General features: G+C 44.3%; 1 protein-coding gene across 4 annotated transcripts in view; it reads right to left on the reverse strand.

Annotated features, from left to right (window-relative positions):
• Positions 1-20,864, reverse strand: part of LOC139559796 (rap guanine nucleotide exchange factor 4-like) — a 43,330-nt gene that overhangs the window by 8,911 nt on the left and 13,555 nt on the right. For 2 of the 4 annotated variants that reach the window (XM_071376152.1, XM_071376151.1), the window contains exons 1-7: positions 18,111-18,344; positions 16,748-16,894; positions 7,017-7,089; positions 6,858-6,922; positions 6,115-6,221; positions 491-612; positions 58-241 (exon numbers count right to left, since the gene is read on the reverse strand). In XM_071376152.1, coding sequence (XP_071232253.1) covers positions 58-241; positions 491-612; positions 6,115-6,221; positions 6,858-6,922; positions 7,017-7,089; positions 16,748-16,894; positions 18,111-18,329 — 917 coding nt within the window. In that variant the 5' untranslated portion in view covers positions 18,330-18,344. Of the gene's footprint in view, positions 1-57; positions 242-490; positions 613-6,114; positions 6,222-6,857; positions 6,923-7,016; positions 7,090-12,953; positions 13,291-16,747; positions 16,895-18,110; positions 18,345-18,387; positions 18,531-20,864 lie in introns of those variants that run through there. The other 2 variants (XM_071376154.1, XM_071376153.1) reach the window with 2 other exon arrangements.

Below are 20,864 nucleotides of genomic sequence, written 5' to 3' on the forward strand. Positions count from 1 at the left end.
GTGTGTGTGTGTGTGTGTGTGTGTGTGTGTGTGTGTGTGTGTGTGTGTGGTACTGACGGTTTGCGGAGGATCATGCGCAGCAGGGCGTCAGGTCCTATCTGGGCAAGGAAGAGGATGGTCTCAGGAAGCTCTTCCTCACTCTCTCTCTTCTCCTCCTCGCTAGGCAACGGGGTGTCCTCCTCCTCGTCGTCAAGGAAACGGTAAAACAGGTACTTGTCCTGGAAACCCAGCTCTTGGTCCACTGGGGGAAGGAGGCACACACACACACACACATACACACACACGGTCAGTAAATCACTGACCAAACATAGTGGGAGAGCTGGAAAAGGTCCAAGGGGAGGGAACTCTAACCTTTTCATCCAATGGGTTTTGAGAAGGAGGTCGAGAAGAAAGGATGTGAGGAAATGCAATTGAGATTCTCCCTATATGTGATGAAATGGTTAAAGAACTTTGAAAGTGTTGTGTCCAGCAGAGGGCAGTGTAGTCTCACCGTGGTTCAGTACTCCCTCCTCCAGCAGAGCCTGCCACATCCCTACAGCATGAGAGCGAGTGTGTACACAGGTACTCTGTTGCACCAGCCAGTCTACCAGCTCTGTACCTACGCAACACTGCCTGCAAGACAAACACACACACAGCGTGACAATAAAGTAACACAAGCATGCATACTGTATTGTATGTATGTGCACAAGCACTTAAAACCACTGCTAACCTAACGTAGATGGTGTTTGCTTTATTTTTTCTTTAGGGGAAATGTAAGTTTGGTTGAAAATACTGTATCCCTGAAAACCAGAAACATCCGCTTTTTGCCAACACCGGGGGAGGGCAACTGCAGACTAGGTTCTGTTTGCTCCTAGCAGACCTCGGCAAGGCGTAAGCACACGACAGTGCTCGCATACTCCCTGTATGTTAACAATAGCTAGCTAGCTAGCTGGGCCTTGCTACCAAACTTTGACTTCGGTTTTGCCAATGGAAAGCTTATTATGCTGTTTGATTAAAAAGTGGTACAGGTCTTTAGTTCAGTTGGTTGGCTTGCTTGCTTTCTCTGCACGAGTAAGCCTATGCTGCTAGTCTAGCTAGCCAGCCAAGCAGCTGACGCCAACAAACACTTAATTGAAAAATCCCATTCATAGTTCCCACCCCTACAGTTGACCAATCCCCAACGAAAAGGCTTAGACTTCAGCTACCAAACTTCAACTTGCCTCATGTATTTTTTATGTGCGAGCGAACAATTGGAGAGAAAAAAAACAGCCGAACACCAAAACGAACAACAAAGGCACAAAATGTTGTCATAATATATGCGAAGCGCAGCGCCACGTTTCGACTAGTATCAGAATGGCGCTGGAAGGACTAACTTTTTTCTACATATTGTTTGCGCTATCGTTTTCTATGACCGAAAAGACATCGGAACGGCGATCACTAAACTTGATTTGGATGAAGATGTCTACTTCAACGGGTCGTCGGCGCAGGACATAGTGCTCACCCTGGACGAGGCCCTAATGCTCGACACTCGGAAGAGAGACGGCGATATAGAGGCCGACGTACAGGCACCCTGATGAAACTGCGGCGACGAGTAAATAAACCGCCTCTACCCTCTGTTCTATTGGCGAATATATAAAATCACTGGAGAACAAACTGGACAAGCTCCGTTCGAGACTATCCTATCAACGGGACCTGAAGAACTGTAATACCCTATGTTTCTCAGAAACTTGGCTTAACAAGGACATGCATAATATATAACTAGCTCGTTTTTCGATGCATCGGCAGGACAGAATGGCAGTGTCGGATAAGCGTAAGGAGGGTAGTGTGTCTCTCTTTATTAACAGCTGGTGCGCAATCTCTAATATTAAAGAAGTCTCGAGGTTCTGTTCGCCGGAGTTGTGTATGCATTTACCTCCATAAGCAAACAAGAAAATGCTCACCCAGAGACGCCGCTCCTAATGGCCGGTGATTTTAACACACGGAAACTGAAATCCGATTTACCGAATTTCTACAAGCATGTCACCTGTGCAACAAGTGACGGGAAAAAAAACTCTAGATCAATTTTACTCCACACACTGAGACGCCTCCAAAGCTCTCCCTTGCCCTCCATTTTGCAAATCTGACCATAACCGTATCCTCCAGATTACTGCTTACAAGCAAAAACTCAAACAGAAAGTACCAGTGACGCACTCAATACGGGAGTGGTCCGATGAAGCGGAGGCTAAGCTACAGGACTGTTTCGCTAGCACAGACTGGAATATGGTCCAGGAGTTTACCACATCAGTCACCGGCTTCATTAATAAGTGCCATGGAAGCATATTCCAACTAGAAGCCATGGATTACAGGCAACATCCACACTGAGCTAAAGGCTAGAGTTGACACTTTCAAGGAGCGGGACACAAACCCCGGACGCTTATAAAAAAATCCTGCTACACCCTCCGACGAACCATCGAAGAGGCAAAGCGACAATACAGGACTAAGATTGAATCCTACTACACTGGCTTTGACTCTCGTTGGATATAGCCGGCCTTACAAACTATCACGGATTACAAAGGGGAACCCAACCGTGAGCTGCCCAGTGACGCGAGCCTACCAGACAAGCTAAATGTGCTTGCTTAAGGCGCAAGCCACACTGAACCATGCGTGAGATCCGGGTGACTGTGTGATCGCACTCTCCATTGCCGATGTGAGTAAGACCTTTAAACAGATTAACATTCATAAGGCCGCAGGGCCAGATGGATTACCAGGATGAGTACCAGCTGGCACTTAATTGTCTTCAATTACATTTCAACCTCTTAATGACCCGGGAGGTAATACCTACCTACAAAGTTTCAAGAAGACCACCATAGTCCCTGTGACCAAGATAGTCATTCAGACAGGTGATCTTGGCCTGTCATTCTTGACAGGTGATCACCCCATAGCACTTACATCTGTATCCATGAAATGCTTTGAAAGGCTGGTCATGGCCTACATCAACATCATCATCCCAGACCCACTCTAATTTCCATACTGCCCCAACAGATCCACAGACGACGCAATATGTATTGTCACATACTATCCAGTCAAATCAAGGGTCAGTGTGGCAGAGGTGATGTTGCCTACCCTCACCACATGGGGTCGGTCCACCAGGAAGTATTGGATCCAGTTGCAGAAGGAGGTGTTCAGTCCCAGTGTCCTACGCTTGTTGACGAGCTTGGAGGGGACAATGGTGTTGAACATCGAGCTGCATTTAATGAACAGCACTCTCACATAGGTATTCCTCATATGGGGATTAAAGACTGGGACAAGAAGAGGGTGAAAAGGACAGTGAATATGCCTGCCAGCTATTATGTGCATACTCTGAGAACCGCACCCAGGAACAACGTCTGGCCCCGCAGCCTTGGGAGATCATCCAGTCCTCTGGGTCGGTGGGGGCCCTCACGCACGGCACCATGTTGTTATTGTCGAAGCGTGCATAAAATGCATTGAGTTAGTCTGGTAGAGAGGCATCGTTGGGCAGATCACGGCTGGGTCTTCCTTTGTAATCCGTAATGGACTGTAGCCCATTCCACATGCCTGTGTAATATGATTTCCTTATTCCAATATTGTCCTTTTGCTCGTTTGATGACTCTGCGGAGGTCATAGCGAGACTGCTTGTACTTGTTCCTGTCCTCAGCCATAGCCTCAGGGTTGTCTGCCCTGTGTGCGGTAGCCCTGTTCTTTTAGTTTAGCGCCAACCTTAGTGTTAATCCAGGGATTTTTGATTGGGGAAGAAGCGAACCTTCACTGTGGGGACAACGTCGCCTATACATTTCCTAATGAAGCTGGTTATGCCCTCCCCCTTTTGATTTCCCTGACTCCACGGTCCTGTCCACTTGGCAGGGATGTAAAAAGTACTAAGTTGTCATACTTGAGTAAAAGTAGATACCTAAAAAAAAATGACTCAAGTAAAATACTTAAGTATGAAAAGTAAATGGAAATGCTAAAATGTACTTAAGTAAAAGTATAAATAATTTCAAATTCCTTATATTAAGCAAACCAGATAGCACAATTATTATTTTTTTATTTTTTTTATTGACGGCTAGCCAGGGTCACACGCCAACACTCAGACATAATTTACAAATGAAGCATTTGTGTTTAGTGAGTCTGTGTCACGCCCTGACTTTAGTTATATTGGCTTTCTTTATTATTTGGTTAGGTCAGGGTGTGACAAGGGGTGGTTTGTTTAGTTTTTGTATTGTCTAGGTGTTTTTGGTTATCTATGGGGATTTTGTATTGTCTAGGGGTATGTAGATTTATGGTGGCCTGAATGGGTTCCCAATCAGAGACAGCTGTTTATAGTTGTTTCTGATTGGAGAGCCTATTTAGGTTGCCATTTTCCATGTTGGTTTTGTGGGTAGTTGTCCATGTTTTGTTGCCTGGATGCACTACGTTGGCTTCACATGTCGTTTTGATATTTATTGTTTTGTTGGCGACATCGGTAAATAAGTATGTACGCTCAAAACGCTGCGCCTTGGTCCACTCCTTTAAACGGCCGTGACAGTCTGCCAGATCAGATGCAGTAGGGATGTTCTCTTGAGTGTGTGTGAATTGGACAATTTTCCTGTCAAAATTGAACGAGTACTTTTGGGTGTCAGGGAAAATGTATGGAGTAAAAAGTACATTATTTTATTTCGGAATGTATTGAAGTAAAAGTAGCCAAAAATATAAATAGTAAAGTAAAGTACAAATACCCCCCCAAAAATACTTCAGTAGTATTTGAAAGCATTTTTACTTAAGTACTTTACACCACTGGCACTCGGTGAATGGAGAATCTATCTATCTTGTCCGAAAGCCATGTCAATGGAACTGGGGTAACAACCGTTTTGCGCTTGTCATCGCCATTTGTCAATTTACACAGTATCTGTGAGAAAATTATTTAGGTAAATGGCCAATACTGAAAAGGAAACGACACTTTTTGACTGGATAATTTCAACGAATCACCACCTCACGTTGATTTCTAAATAGCGACAGGGGTTGGCTTTCATTTGAATGATAGCTTAACCCTCAAATCCATTCATTCTAGCCACAATGGTCTGAAAATGACAGCTACGTTCCAAGTCCCACTACGGACTGGCGCGGATGACAAAAACACTTGTACTAAACCAAAGATATTGACCGGTTTTAAGCAATTGATTTTGTAAGATCGCGATGACTATAAACTCTAATATCACCAATATGCGGTAAAAAGGATGTGCATTTCCTGTCATTCTTGTGTGGTGATTTGTAATGTAGTAACACGTTCTGTCCACCATAGGGAAATTAGCGTAATTACATAATTAAATATGTCAATATATTATTTTTTAATGATAGTAATTGTAGCACACTCACACACTTCCATCTATTTCTCCCTACTTTAACCATGGAAATGCTCATAAGCACAATTTAACCAGGCACTCTAGACTAGAGCGTCCATAGGGGCTGAACGTTTGACATCCCTACATTCACTTTGCTTTGTGGCCGTAGTGGGAAAGGGGCATCTCCCGCCATTCAATTCAGACCCGAGCCTCGGCTTCTGCAAGATGAATGCGACCAACTACACTACAACCATGAATGCAGAAAAGTCAAGTAATGGACATGGAGTTCTGCTGTGTCTCGCTGTCACCGAGACGTTCACCAGACGAACTGACTTTATTTCAAAAGGTAGGCCTAAGTGCATTTTCCTTTACAATGTAACGGTTAGGCTGCTGTTGAGGGTGCGGCTACTTCATGAGAATAGAATCCCTTTAAATGCATTTGATTTATTGTTTTGACAACACTGACGTTTTGAGTCATTTTTAGTGCCACCTATCAGATGTAACTGTGGAAACCACATCGATCTATGGCTTGAGCGGAGTTGAGCAGTGTGCCATTTTCTCGGCTGATATGAAATATACCACCACCAGCGCTGTCCCTTGTGTATCTTGGTTACAATGGTATTTACATTTGGTGAACATTTTTGTCAATTTCGGGGTAATAGTCTATGTTACTCTGGTTGTTGGAGCTATCTGTTGTATGGTGAACTTGGCCTTCATCAAGGTTAATTTGAGTAAATCTGGCATTCATAATAGCCCGTGCTCACCCAGCCACCGACCTTGACCGCACGCCATTGAAACACATGCACACGTACACCCACACCTGTATGTCTTGAGGTGGTACTTCCGGTCTCTGATCATGTGGGGTGCTCTGGAGAGGATGGCGTTTCGCATCACCTTCCCCCCTCGCTGCAGCTTCTCTGACTGAACCTAGAGACGTCACACAGGAACACCATAGTCTCAGCCTCCAGGTTTTAATCATTTAAAGGATGTGCTGAGAAATCCAGAAATCCAGGGGGCTTTCATTCCATGCCTCTGGCAACATAAGCCCCCCCATCCCCCTCGCATTTACTATATACCCGCTAAGACGTGAATCACAACCACCCAACCTATCGTAACACTCCCAGTTTCCATAGCAACCACACAACTGCTGTCTGCGATGGTGGAGCCATGAATGAAAGGTGAGAAAATAGGAGAAAAACCCAAATCACACCCACACACAGAGAGCTACTTCTGCCACAGCACAGAACTACAAAAGAGGGCATCATAATTGGGCAGATGGTACCTTTTGTTCCGTGTACATGAATTACCTTTCATTAGCATAACTACAGAGGTAGCGGTGTGTGTGTGTGTGTGTGTGTGTGTGTGTGTGTGTGTGTGTGTGTGTGTGTGTGTGTGTGTGCCTGCGTGTTTGGTTGTGTGAATACTTTTAGAATACACACACACACACACCGCAGCTTAAAGTCTTACACTGTGTACAGATTTTAAAAGACAGTAGTTTGGGTTTAGTTGAGCACGATAAGTGATATTACTGTCACTGTATAACATTGACACGGGCCATCTTACCTTGTTGAGAGACTTGTTCATGAGGCTGAGAGTATTGGAACCTAGACTGTCTTTGTCTGCCAGCCCTGAGGGAGAAGGGGGAGACAGAGTTATCACCATGGTGATATTTGTAATATGCTATATTTATATTATACAGTCAACTGCATTGTAGTTACTCACGATCATTGTTGGATCCACTCTCCATGGCTCCATATGGAGGGGCCAGAAGTCCAGCCATACACTGACGGTACTTCTACAACACAGCGCACACAGGACTAGTCATCATAATCGATAAACACACACACACACTCACGTCATCTGTCTGACCCTCCATTACCATTCATCTGAACAGGGCTCTAATGCCTTACTCATCACTTCACAACAACAAATGTGTATGTATATGCTGTATATGAATATGTTGTATGTATATGCTGCATGTATATGAATATGTTGTATGTGTATGCAGTACAGGACCTTAAGTTGTATTTTTCTTATTTTACATTTGTGTTGGTGTTCTCGTCTATTAGTGTTATGTATTTGGTCATGTTGTATGTTTTGTGTGGACCCCAGGAAGAGTAGCTACTGCTACTGCAACAGCTAATGGGGATCCAAATAAAATGCCAAAAAAGCCACGCTCTGGTCATTAGATCAATATATGACCCTGAGTAGCTCCCCCCCTTACCCACACATTCCATTAAGGCAGGCCCCCGCACCTCTCTGATTCAGAGGGGTTGGGTTAAATGCAGAAGACACATTTCAGTTGAAGACTAGGTATCCCCCATTCCCTTTCCCCTTTCGAACGATCACACGCACGTACGCCAGCACACACAGCCTACAACCTTCCCTCAAAACAAAGCCCTTTGTCACCTAGGGACCGTTTACATGTGGAACATCTCAAATTACCTAACAAACACACACATGCACGAGGCTGTATTCTAATCAGGGTCAATGAGTACAGCAAGGACAACAGAGTGCAGTGGAGTGTTTAGCAAGTGTGTGTTAGCGCCTAGGGCTGTGGCCGTCATTCATTTTTGTCAGTCGGTAACTGTCATGCAAATAACTGTCGGTCTCGCGGTAATTGCCCGTTCATTAACATAAAACACGTTTAGCATCTCCGGCCTTACAAGCATAGACTACAAACTACTACTAAACTTTAAAATGTGCAATAAATCCATGTAATATATCCTACACCGTCACAATAAATCCATTATTTATTTTAGGCAGGTCTAAAGAAACAAAAGCATGATATGAAGACAAATGTTGCCTATTTCAGTAGAACAGCATAGCATATTCTGAGTCGTCCTTATGTTAGGCCATGATCTGGCTATGCCATATGGCTGTGGGCTACACTAGTTAATTTAGCAGACAAGATTTACTTATAATTCCCGTGGCATTATTTTATAGTAAGAAGAATACAATTGAACATAGCTGGATAAAATAGAAAGGATATTTTTACCAAACTATTTCTGAGAGTGTGTGTTGAGCGGTTAACAAAGTGATAATTTGAAACAGGTCCTCCTATATGCTTCATTTAGAGTTATTAATGTAACTTTCATTGTGATACAAACCTTATGCTATATGTTTTGATTTGTAATACATTCTAAGGATGCATGATGCGACTAATGATGATTTGAAGAAAATCATCATCAGTTTATTGCGCAGGCTGCACACACTTAATCAGTCTCTCGTTCACAATTTGACAATCACTTGATAATATTCTCACCCATCAGACTATTATCAATTTAATCTGGTCTTTACATATGGCCAACTAATATGTGTGGATTTTTTTTTTTTATATACAGTAGTATGGCCCACAAAGAAAATAAACATGTCATCCGTAGACTGCACTCGAATAGCAAATGGAGGTTACAGTGCCTTCAGAAAGTTTAATAGCCTGGACTTATTCCACATTTTGTTGTGTTAAATCCTTAATTCAAAATGGATTACATGTGTTTCTCACCCATCTACACACAATACCACATAATGACAAAGTGAAAGTGTTTTTTATAAATCTCTGCAAATGTATTGAAAATAGAAATTCATAAGTATCTAATTTACATAAGTATTCACACCCCTGACTCAATACTGTGTGGAAGCACCTTTAGCAGCGATTACAGCTGTTAGTCTTTCTGGGTAAGTCTGTAAGAGCTTTCCACACCTGGATTGTGCAACATTTAACCATTGTTCATTTCAAAATTCAACAAGCTCTGTCAAATTGGTTGTTGATCATTGCTAGAGATTTAAGTCAAAACTGTAACTCGGCAACTCAGGAACATTCACTGTCTTCTTCGTAAGCACCTCCAGTGTAGATTTGGCCTTGTGTTTTAGGTTATTGTCTTTTTCCTGAAAGGTGAATTAATTTTCCATTGTCTGGTGGAAAGCAGACTGAACCAGATTTTCCTCTAGGATATAGCCTGTGCTTAGCTCCATTTAGTTAATTTTTTATCCTAAAAAAACTCCTCAGTCCTTAACAATTGCAAGCATACCCATAACATGATGCAGCCACTACTATGCTTGAAAATATGGAGAGTGGTACTCAGTAATGTGTTGTACTGGATTTGCCTCAAACATAACACTTTGTATTCAGGACAAAAAGGGAATTGCTGTGCCGCATTTCTTTGCAGCATTACTTTAGTGCCTTGTTGCAAACAGGATGCAAGTTTTGGAATATTTTTTTGTGAGTCCATGCAACTTATGTGACTTGTTAAGCACATTTTTACTCCTGACCTTATTTCAGGCTTGCCATAAAAAAAAGAGGTTGAACACATATTGACTCAAGATATTTCAGGTTTTCATTTGTAAGTAATTCTAATAACATAATTCCACTTTGACATTATGGGGTATTGTATGTAGGCCAGTGACAAAAACAACATTTAATACACTGCTCAAAAAAATAAAGGGAACAGTTAAACAACACAATGTAACTCCAAGTCAATCACACTTCTGTGAAATCAAACTGTCCACTTAGGAAGCAACACTGATTGACAATACATTTCAACATGCTGTTGTGCAAATGGACCAGACAAAAGGTGGAAATTATAGGCAATTAGCAAGACACCCCCAATAAAGGAGTGGTTCTGCAGGTGGTGACCACAGACCACTTCTCAGTTCCTATGCTTCCTGGCTGATGTTTTGGTCACTTTTGAATGCTGGCGGTGCTTTCACTCTAGTGGTAGCATGAGACGGAGTCTACAACCCACACAAGTGGCTCAGGTAGTGCAGCTCATCCAGGATGGCACATCAATGCGAGCTGTGGCAAGAAGGTTTGCTGTGTCTGTCAGCGTAGTGTCCAGAGCATGGAGGCGCTACCAGGAGACAGGCCAGTACATCAATGTGCTTCATATTAGGAAAGTTGAGAAATAAATATAGTAGGCCTAGCCTATAGAAAGCTGATGGGATCCTCCTCTTTTTAATATTTTATTTCACCAGGTAGGCCAGTTGAGAACAAGTTCTCATTTACAACTGCGACCTGGCCAAGATAAAGCAAAGCAGTGCGACACAAACAACAACACAGTTACACATGGGATAAACAAACGTACAGTCAATAACACAATAGAAAAAGTCTATATACAGTGTGTGCAAATGGCGTGAGGTGGTAAGGCAATAAATAGGCCATAGTAGCAAAGTAATTACAATTTAGCAAATTAACACTAGAGTGATAGATGTGCAGATGATGATGTGCAAGTAGAAATACTGGTGTGCAAGAGAAAAAAAGTTAATAAAAACAATATGGGGATGAGGTAGGTAGATCGGATGGAATATTTACAGATGGGCTGTGTACAGCTGCAGCGATCGGTAAGCTGCTCAGATAGCTGATGCTTAAAGTTAGTGAGGGAGACATAAATCTCCAACTTCAGTGATTTTTGCAATTAGTTCCAGTCTTTGGCAGCAGAGAACTGGAAGGAAAGGTGGCCAAAGAGGTGTTGGCTTTGGGGATGACCAGTGAGATATACCTGCTGGAGCGCGTGCTACGGGTGGGTGTTGTTATGGTGACCAGTGAGCTGAGATAGGGGGGGGGGGCTTTACCTAGCAAAGACTTATAGATGACCTCGAGCCAGTGGGTCTGGTGACAAATATGTAGTTTGCGCCAGCCGACGAGAGCGTACAGGTCGCAGTGGTGGGTGGTATATGGTGCTTTGGTGACAAAACGGATGGCACTGTGATAGACTGCATCCAGTTTGCTGAGTAGAGTGTTGGAGGCTATTTTGTAAATGACATCGCCGAAGTCGAGGACCGGTAGGATAGTCAGTTTTACGAGGGTATGTTTGGCAGTGTGAGTGAAGGAGGCTTCGTTGTGAAATAGGAAGCCGATTTTAGATTTAATTTTGGATTGGAGATGTTTAATATGAGTCTGGAAGGAGAGTTTACAGTCTAGCCAGACACGTAGGTATTTGTAGTTGTCCACATATTCTAAGTCAGAACTGTTCAGAGTAGTGATGCTGTACGGGTGATCGGGTGTGGGCAGCGATCGGTTGAAGAGCATGCATTTAGTTTTACTAGCGTTTAAGAGCAGTTGGAGGCCACGGAAGTAGTGTTGTATGCCATTGAAGCTCGTTTGTTAACACAGTGTCCAAATAAGGGCCAGATGTATACAGAATGGTGTCGTCTGCGTAGATGTGGATCAGGGAATCACCCGCAGCAAGAGCGACATCATTGATGTATGCAGAGAAAAGAGTCGGCCTGAGAATTGAACCCTGTGGTACCCCCATAGAGACTGCCAGAGGTCCGGACGACAGGCCCTCCGATTTGACACACTGAACTCTATCTGAGAAGTAGTTGATGAACCAGGTGAGGCAGTCATTTGAGAAACCAAGGCTGTTGAGTCTGTCGATAAGAATACGGTGATTGACAGAGTCGAAAGCCTTGGCCAGGTCGATGAAGACGGCTGCACAGTACAGTCTTTTATCGATGGCGGTTATGATATCGTTTAGTACCTTGAGCGTGGCTGAGGTGCACCCGTGACCAGCTCGGAAACCGGATTGCACAGCGGAGAAGGTACGGTGGGATTCGAAATGGTCAGTGATCTGTTTGTTAACTTGGCTTTCGAAGACTTTAGAAAGGCAGGGCAGGATGGATATAGGTTTATAACAGTTTGGGTCGAGAGTGTCACCCCCTTTGAAGAGGGGGATGACCACGGCAGCTTTCCAATCTTTAGGGATCTCGGACGATACGAAAGAGAGGTTGAACAGACTGGTAATAGGGGTTGCAACAATGGCGGTGGATCATTTTAGAAAGAGAGGGTCCAGATTGTCTAGCCCAGCTGTACGGGTCCAGACCGTAGTCAAATTCCACATGACTGTTGAGTCACAGTAGCTGATGGTCATTAGTCCCCAACAAACTTGCCAACCGCCAGTCAGTAGCCTAGAGGCCATCAAAACACAGTTTTCTCATGAAATTGCACAGGCTTATAGGAACGCTTATTTAATTGCATGCATCAACCAGCTACGAGGAGCAACAGGTGATCCTATAACCTGAATGCCAGGGCTCTCATGAAGTGTTCGATGTGATTTTCGATTGCATTTGGATTGACGTCAGTGTGATTAGAGGGACAATAGAGCGCTGAGTAGGAAGCGACTGACTGGCGGTTAGCAAGTTTGTTGGGGACTAATGATCTTCAGCGGCACCAGGGGACAGTTTTGGTGAAGCCTAGCTACTGTGACTCAGCGGTCATGTGGAATTTGACTGCGGTCATGACTCGTGACTGCCGGTGTGGAGGTAAGACGGTCACCGTAACAGCTCTATATTAGCCCCACTCGCTCTTGTGTTCATATCCATATTACAAGACAAACATTGCAGATTGCTTGATTTCCTTAACCCTGCCTGATTGCTCAACACACACACGGATAACCTTACAAACGGAGTTCTCCAGTATTATGTCATTCTGAACTCTAACGTCTCTTAAGTCATTACCAGGCAAGTCCATGCCTTCAGGAGTCTGCCAAAACACACACATACACAGGAAGAGGCCCTTTAACATTCAGGAACCTGCTGACACACGCACACACACAACAAATCAGCTGATTAATCACATCTGCACCAAAACCATAAACAGTTTACCGGGTGTTTGTATTTTCTATCAAGTCATGAATGAATACACACACACACAACTAAACTCACCCAGGGTCTTCTCCAAGCTCTACGGCTGGGAAGATCCCCTAAGAGGTGCCCCCTGCTCCTGTAATCCGCATCACACTGTACTACCCCAGAGGTCTCCTCTCACACACACGCGCTCAGTCCTCTTTGAAACAGCGCTCCGGTTCTCAGCGTCTCTCTCAACGAGCCAAGCGCAGGTTGCCACGACAATCACAGCTTTTCAGAGAGCGAGAGAAAGGGGGAGAGTGTGTGTGAGAGAGAGAGAATGTGAGAGAGAGTGTGAGTGTGTGTGTGTGTGAGAGAGACGGAAGGACGATAGACAGCATTTGTTTCAGAGAATCCCAAAGAAACCAAAATGTTACTATAATGTAATTATTATGCAAAGACCATTCAAATTAAATGTATTTGTCACACGTGACGAATACAACAGGTGTAGTAGACCTTACCGTGAAATGCTTACTTACAAGCCCTTAACCAACAACGCAGTTTAAAGTAAAACAGAGTTAAGAAAATATTTACTTAATAAGCTAAAGTAACAAATAACAGAAAACAACATTAACAACGCTATATACAGTTGAAGTCGGAAGTTTACATACACTTAGGTTGGAGTCATTAAAACTCATTTTTCAAACACTCCACAGATTTCTTGTTAACAATCTATAGTTTTGGCAAGTTTGTTAGGACATCTACTTTGTGCATGACACAAGTAATTTTTTCAACAATTGTTTACAGACAGATTATTTCACATATAATTCACAGTATCACAATTCCAGTAGGTCAGAAGTTTACATGCACTATGTTGACTGTGCCTTTAAATAGCTTGAAAATTCCAGAAAATGATTTAAAGGTTTTAGAAGCTTCTGATAGGCTAATTGACATCATTTGAGTCAATTGGAAGTGTACCTGTGGATGCATTTCAAGGCCTACCTTCAAACTCAGTGCCTCTTTGCTTGACATCATGGGAAAAGCAAAAGAAATCAGCCAAGACCTCAAAAAAAATTGTAGACCTCCACAAGTCTGGTTCATCCTTGGGAGCAATTTCCAAACGCCTGAAGGTACCACGTTCATCTGCACAAACAATAATACGCAAGTATAAACACCATGGGACCACGCAGCCATCATACCACTCAGGAAGGAGACGCGTTCTGTCTCCTAGAGATGAACGTACTTTAGTGCGAAAAGTGCAAATCAATTCCAGAACAACAGCAAAGGACCTTGTGAAGATGCTGGAGGAAACAGGTACAAAAGTATCTATATCCACAGTAAAATGAGTCCTATATCGACATTACCATGAAAGGGTGCTCAGCAAGGAAGAAGCCACTGCTCCAAAACCGCCATAAAAAAGCCAGCCTACGGTTTGCAACTGCACATGGGGACGAAGAAATAAATAATTTCTCTACTATTATTCTGACATTTCACATTCTTAAAATAAAGTGGTGACCTAAGACAGGGAATTTTTACTAGAATTAAATGTCAGGAATTGTGAAAAACTGAGTTTAAAGGTATTTGGCTAAGGTGTATGTAAACTTCCGACTTCAAATGTATACTGAGTCAATGTGGGGGGGTACAGGTTATTCGAGGTAATTTGTACATGTAGGTAGGGGTAAAGTGACTATGCATACTGCAGATAATAAACAGCGAGTAGCAGCAGTGTAAAAACAAAGGGAGGCCATTTGATTCATTGTTCAGCAGTCTTATGGCTTGGGGGTTGTAGCAGTTAAGGATCCTTCTGGTCCTAGACTTGGCGCTCTGGTACCATTTGCCGTGCAGTAGCAGAGAGAACAGTTTGACTCAGATGACCATAGTCTTTGTCAATTTTTTGGGCCTTCCTCTGACAACGCCTAGTATATAAGTCCTGAATGGCAGGAAGCTTGGCCCTGGTGATGTACTGGGCTGTAAGCACTACCCTCTGTAGTGCCTTATGGTCGGATGCCGAGCAGTTGCCATACCATGCGGTGATGCAACCGGTCAGGATGCTCTCGATGGTGCAGCTGTAGAACTTTGAGGATCTGGGGAGCCATGCCAAATCTTTTCAGTCTCCCAAAGGCATTGTTGTGCCTGCTTCACGACTGTCTTGGTGTGTTCGGACCATGATAGTTTGTTGGCGATGTGGACACCAATGGTCTTGAAACTCTCGACCCGCTTCACTACAGCCCCATCGATGTGAATGGGGGCGTGTTCGGCCCTCCTTTTCCTGTAGTCCACGATCAGCTCCTTTGTCTTGCTCACGTTGAGAGAGAGAGGTTGTTGTCCTGGCACCACACTGCCAGGTCTCTGACCTCTTCCCTATAGGCTGTTGTCAGTGATCAGGCCTACCACTGTTGTGTCGTGTTGGAGTCGTGCTTGGCCACGCGGTGGTGGGTGAAAAGGGAGTACAGGAGGGGACTAAGCACACACCCCTGAGGGGCCCCCGTGTTCAGGATCAGCGTGGCAGATCATCTGTGGATCTGTTGGGGCGGTATGCAAATTGGAGTGGCTCTAGGGTTTCCGGGATGACGGTGTTGATGTGAGCCATGACCAGCCTTTCAAAGAATTTCATGGCTACCGACGTGAGTCGTAGTGGTAGTCATTTAGGTAGGTTACCTTCGCTTTCTTGGGCACAGGGACTATGGTGGTCTGCTTGAAACATGTAGGTATTACAGACTCAGTCAGGGAGTGGTTGAAAATATCAGTGAAGACACTTGCCAGTTGGTCAGCGCATGCTCTGAGTACACATCCTGGGAACCATCTGGCCCTGCGGCCTTGGGAATTTTGACCTGTTTAAAGGTCTTACTCACATTGGCTACGGAGAGCGTGATCGCACAATTGTCCGGAACAGCTGGTGCTCTCATGCATGCTTCAGTGTTGCTTGCCTCCGGCGCCATTATCATTCTAGTGTGTAAATTCTAAGAAACATGTTCTCAGGTAAATAGCACTGAAAAAGTACTGTAACAAATAATGATTACATTTATCATTAAGTGAATGGCTAACCTTTCCTCTGCCGCCTCTTATTCCACAAGACAGAAGTTGACACACTTTGGGGTGACTATGTGGGGTTGAGATGAATAGTATGTCTGTTAAAAGTGGTGGCCCTGTCCAGCCATGTCTCTGGACCCCTGTAGTAATACTATTGTATCATCTGTCAAATAGTGTGACTCTCAGTCTGTGTGACCTGGCCCTGGGGATGTGTTATGACAGATCTAGCTTTCAGACACTTTGTGGTTTCCTCTCCTTTAACCAGCGTGATATGCTACTTCAAGACAATGGCAGCAGTAAGAGACTGGCACCAAGGCTAATATCCCACACTGTTACACTGTATGAATCCTAATCTCCTCCTGTGTCAAACACACACACACACACACTTGACATGAGATCAAAACACTGAGGTTTTTATGTCCATTGTAAGAGCTACAGCCTCAGTCACGCTCTCTCTGATCTATCTCTAGACTCCTAAAATAGACACCGGAGAAGAGAGAGAGCTGAGAGAGGGAGAGCTGAAGAAAGACAGCCAGGGGGAGAGTGCACTTAACACAGAGACAAAAACACTCTTAACCCACTAGTGCTATACTTCCTACACATCCTACTCCGCCGCTCAACTGCTGGACACGTTAAAGACCCCCCCCCCCCATGCTCAAAAACACTCACATGAGGACTGGTTCAGTTGTAGCATGTATCATCCCAATGCCCCCAGGCAGTGAAAATGACAGCAGGTTCCACAAGCTCACACAAACAGGACTGTACTGAAGGCCTGGTATTAACAGTGGACAGCCCTCTTGTGGCCAGAGCATGAACCACTTCACAATTTGAATTGTGTGTCTCTCTCTCTTCCTCTCTCTCACCTCCCATAGACTCTTGAACTCTCTCTGTTCAATGCGGAGCAGTTCACTGGTCTCTCTGCTGACGATGGTGGCGTGGCGAGGAGTATTATCCAGAATCGACTCTCCAAACGCCGTGCCGATTCCCAGCGTGCAGATAGTGACAGCATCCTTAGGCACACACAGGCAGAACACACTCAATTTCATTAACTAGTTAGACTGCATTTACACAGGCAGCCCAAATCTGATATTGTTGCCACTAATTGGTCTTTTGACCAATCAGGTCAGATCTTTTGCCTATAATTGAGCAAAAGATCAGAACTGTGCAAATGCAGCCTCACACAGAGACAGAAGCTTGTTCAATCCAGACCCACTTCCTATCTAAGGCTGTGTTTACAGAGGCAAATTATTGGCAAAAGAGCTGATCTGACTGGTCAAAAGACCAATTAGTGGAAAAATATCAGAATTGGAATGGCCGTGTAAACGCAGCCTAAGAGTCAATGATATAAGGCTAGTAGTTCAAATCATACTAGTGGTTAGAACGTGTTATTCTAGATTCCTGTCTAGCATGGCCACATAGAACGTGTTGTTCTTCTGGCCTTTCTAGCATGGCCAGATAGTGACCCAGATACAGCGGATACTCTGAACGTGGTCTCTCTGTGAGAGAGCTGGCGGGTTACCATATTTTAATATATTCATGTGTGAAGGGTTCTCGGGTTGGATTTTCTCGTTAAGAACTCACCTCAGGGAAGACCATAATCTGACCACTCGGACAAGGTCACACACACACACAGTCACATGCAGACACACACAAGCACAGTCACATGCACACACGTACTCACTTTCCTGCACGTGTGCACACACTCTCTCCCTCATGTCTAATATGATAGGAGGGGACTTATCTTCCTACTGTCCCAAATGACATTTCAGAAATGGCCATCAGAACTAGGCCAGGCTACGCCAATAGACATGAACATGGCAAACGGGTACAGGGACTTGTAACTGGACATTTAGTTCCATCTCAAATTTTAACAGCCAATCCTGCACGCTCTATCTATTCTGTCTGTCCGTCGCTCGGTCTCACTATAGCATCTCTGAACCCTCCACACAGTAACTAGCTCAATCCTCAGAGGAGCGTTTGAGAGGCAGCGGCTTCGCTCAGAGCTAAAAACCGGAGCGCGCTAGCTGCTAGCCCAGCGTGCATATTTTAACATGGGAGTATTGTAGGCAATGCACTCCAAAACATTCATCAAGGCTGTAATGGGACTACACAAGGAGCAACACGAGACGAACAGCGCAGAGAACTCAGTAGGGAGAACATAACCTTCAAGAGAGGAGGAACCCCGAATAGAGCTGTAGTCAAATGTATCAAGCAGAACTGATTTACCTGGTGGTTGGCTGTTTCCGACACCTTGACGTCCAGAGAGCCAGACAGAACAGCATACCAGCTGGTCCCGATGTCACCCTGGCGGAACACTGCACAGAGCATACCACCATCACATAACAGCTTATAAGCCTTCATAAAACGATCAACAGTGAAGTGACGAGTCATAGTAAAGCTGAAAGCCAACGAAGTACAGGGCGAGGCCTTTACCCAGGGGTTCATACCACTGAGTGAGTGTGTCAGTGTGTGAGTGTGTGTGTGTGTGTGTGCGTATACTTCCAGGTGATGCCTTTCTCCAGGTATTCGTAGAAGGCACAGGAGCAGATCTGCAGCAGCAAGGAGGGGTGGAACCTCTGGAAGGCTTTAACCCCTTTTAGTCTGGTCAGAATAATATCCACATCCTCTCCGGAACGCTCTGCAGGCCTACAGAGAGAGATTGGGGATGTAAGTGTGTGTGTGTGTATGTGTGTGTGTGCTTTGTTCTGTGTTTCTCTGCTGTTCTGTTCTCTGTGAATAGCTGTAGGCGTTTTGAGCTTGGGACCCCTGCAGTGTGGATGTAAGAGCCCATTAATACTGTTATTTCTGAGACACTTAAACAAACACACACACACACACACACACACACACACACACACACACACACACACACACACACACACACACACACACACACACACACACACACACACACACACACACACACACACACACACACACACACACACACACCTCTGATGTAAGCTTAAAAGACACAGGTCTCTGATGTGTTGAAACACTGCCGAGTCAATCATACAGAGAAAACGCGGGTGTCTGTTCACATCGCTTTCTCTCTCCCATCCCCCTCTTTCACCAGCTCTCTCTCACACACACACACACGTTTGGCCGTAGATGGCGAGCCACCATTCAAACCCTATGACCTACAGCTCTTCTCTGACACTGGTGACTCAATGGTGAGTGTGAGTAGCCTACTGAATGGCTAATACATAGACCTGCTCGTACAAATACTAGGCTTTCTATCTCTCCCCTTCATTTCCTTTCTCCTAGCCCTTGGCTTATTTCTTTGTCTCTAATCTACCTTATTTTCTTTCCATCCATCATTCTTCATTCCAACAAGCTCTCACAGTCTCACATCAGAATTACATGTTCATCCATGTTTCCCAAACGTCAAATTTCAAGGTTGTTCAAAATGTCAACATGTTTAAGGTTACGTTTAGGCATTGACTCCAAATGGTTACGGTACGGGTTAGGGTTTGGGAAAGGCTTCAAATAAAGATTTCAAAAACAACAAAATCGCTGGATTCAAACATGCAGCCTTTGGTGGAACCAGAGGTAGATGCTTACAGAAACCTACTTGACGGTAACAGCACTCACTGTTGCCCCTAGTGGCCGGTTTCCACGTCATCTCCCGACGTCCTCAGACATAGATGGACGTTGAATACAGACTTGTATCACGGGTTACCTGCCTGCTCCATTCATAATTCTCCTTTTTTCCTCAGACCTTTTCTGTACAATAACATTTGTCTGTTAGCGGGACACATTCTGTCTGAAGGCCAGAGCCCCGAGGTTGTAAATCGCTCTCGTTTTCTCTGACTCCTCACTGCTCCTCTCCTGTCCACTCTGACTCATCTCCCTGGTCCTCCTCCTTTTTCACCATCCTCATCATTCCATATCTCTTTGCCACTGTAGGGTTAATCTGTTAGACAGGTGGAACGGTTAGAGAATCATACAAGAGCAACCCAACCATTTGAATGTTCCTCAGCATTGACCCAGATGTCTAGAAGACAAAGAGAATACAGGTGACAGACTGAGGTCACCTCCCATCTGTCCAACTGTCTTCTAAAATCTCTCTCTCTCGTACCCCTCGCTCTCCAGCTCTCTCTCCCAGCATCATACAACATATCCAGTAGAATGAGTTTCTTTCCAAAGCTGATGTGGTCTGAGAGCAGCTCACGCCACCTTCCACCTGTAAGTCACATGATTCATTCTCCTGTTACCCTCTCATCTCTTCTTTATATTATCCCTCTCCCTCTGTCTATAGTGATCTCAGTTCTCCACCTCATTTTACAGCTAAACCATTACGACACACACACACACACACACACCTCTGACTAAAGCTGAGCCACAGTGAGAGATGGCTGACCTATTCCTGCAGTGGTACAGATGAGAGAAGACAGGACAGGAGAGAGCAGAGAGCTCTAGAAGCTTCTCTTACTGTATACTACAGCACAAGAGTTCCAAAGTCTCTGTTCATTACTGTATCAAAATATATACTTTGGTTTTCCAAACTAATAGTTTTCTATTTTTATCATTTCAACCAAATACAGCTAGTGCCATTTTACATATTTTTTTACAAGCAGGAGCTGCACTTGAGAGGACATTTGCAGTTCCAACAATCAAGTGGCCTCCACGCCACTGTTTCGGTAAACAACTGAGCGATGGGGCTGGATAAATTTACATTTACATTTAAGTCATTTAGCAGACGCTCTTATCCAGAGCGACTTACAAATTGGTGCATTCACCTTATGATATCCAGTGGAACAACCACTTTACAATAGTGCATCTAACTCTTTTAAGGGGGAGGGGGGGGTTAGGAGGATTACTTTATCCTATCCTAAATTTAACCACTCAAACTCAGACAGAGCTGTGGATACAAAGACTGACCATGATTGATATAAAAAAAATGTAACCATGTTTTGAGGCTATGGATCAACACAGTAAAACAACCTAATATTTGTGGTTCTGACGGTGTATGACAGT

This window comes from Salvelinus alpinus, chromosome 30 (genome assembly GCF_045679555.1).
Source record: "Salvelinus alpinus chromosome 30, SLU_Salpinus.1, whole genome shotgun sequence".
NCBI lineage: Eukaryota > Metazoa > Chordata > Actinopteri > Salmoniformes > Salmonidae > Salvelinus > Salvelinus alpinus.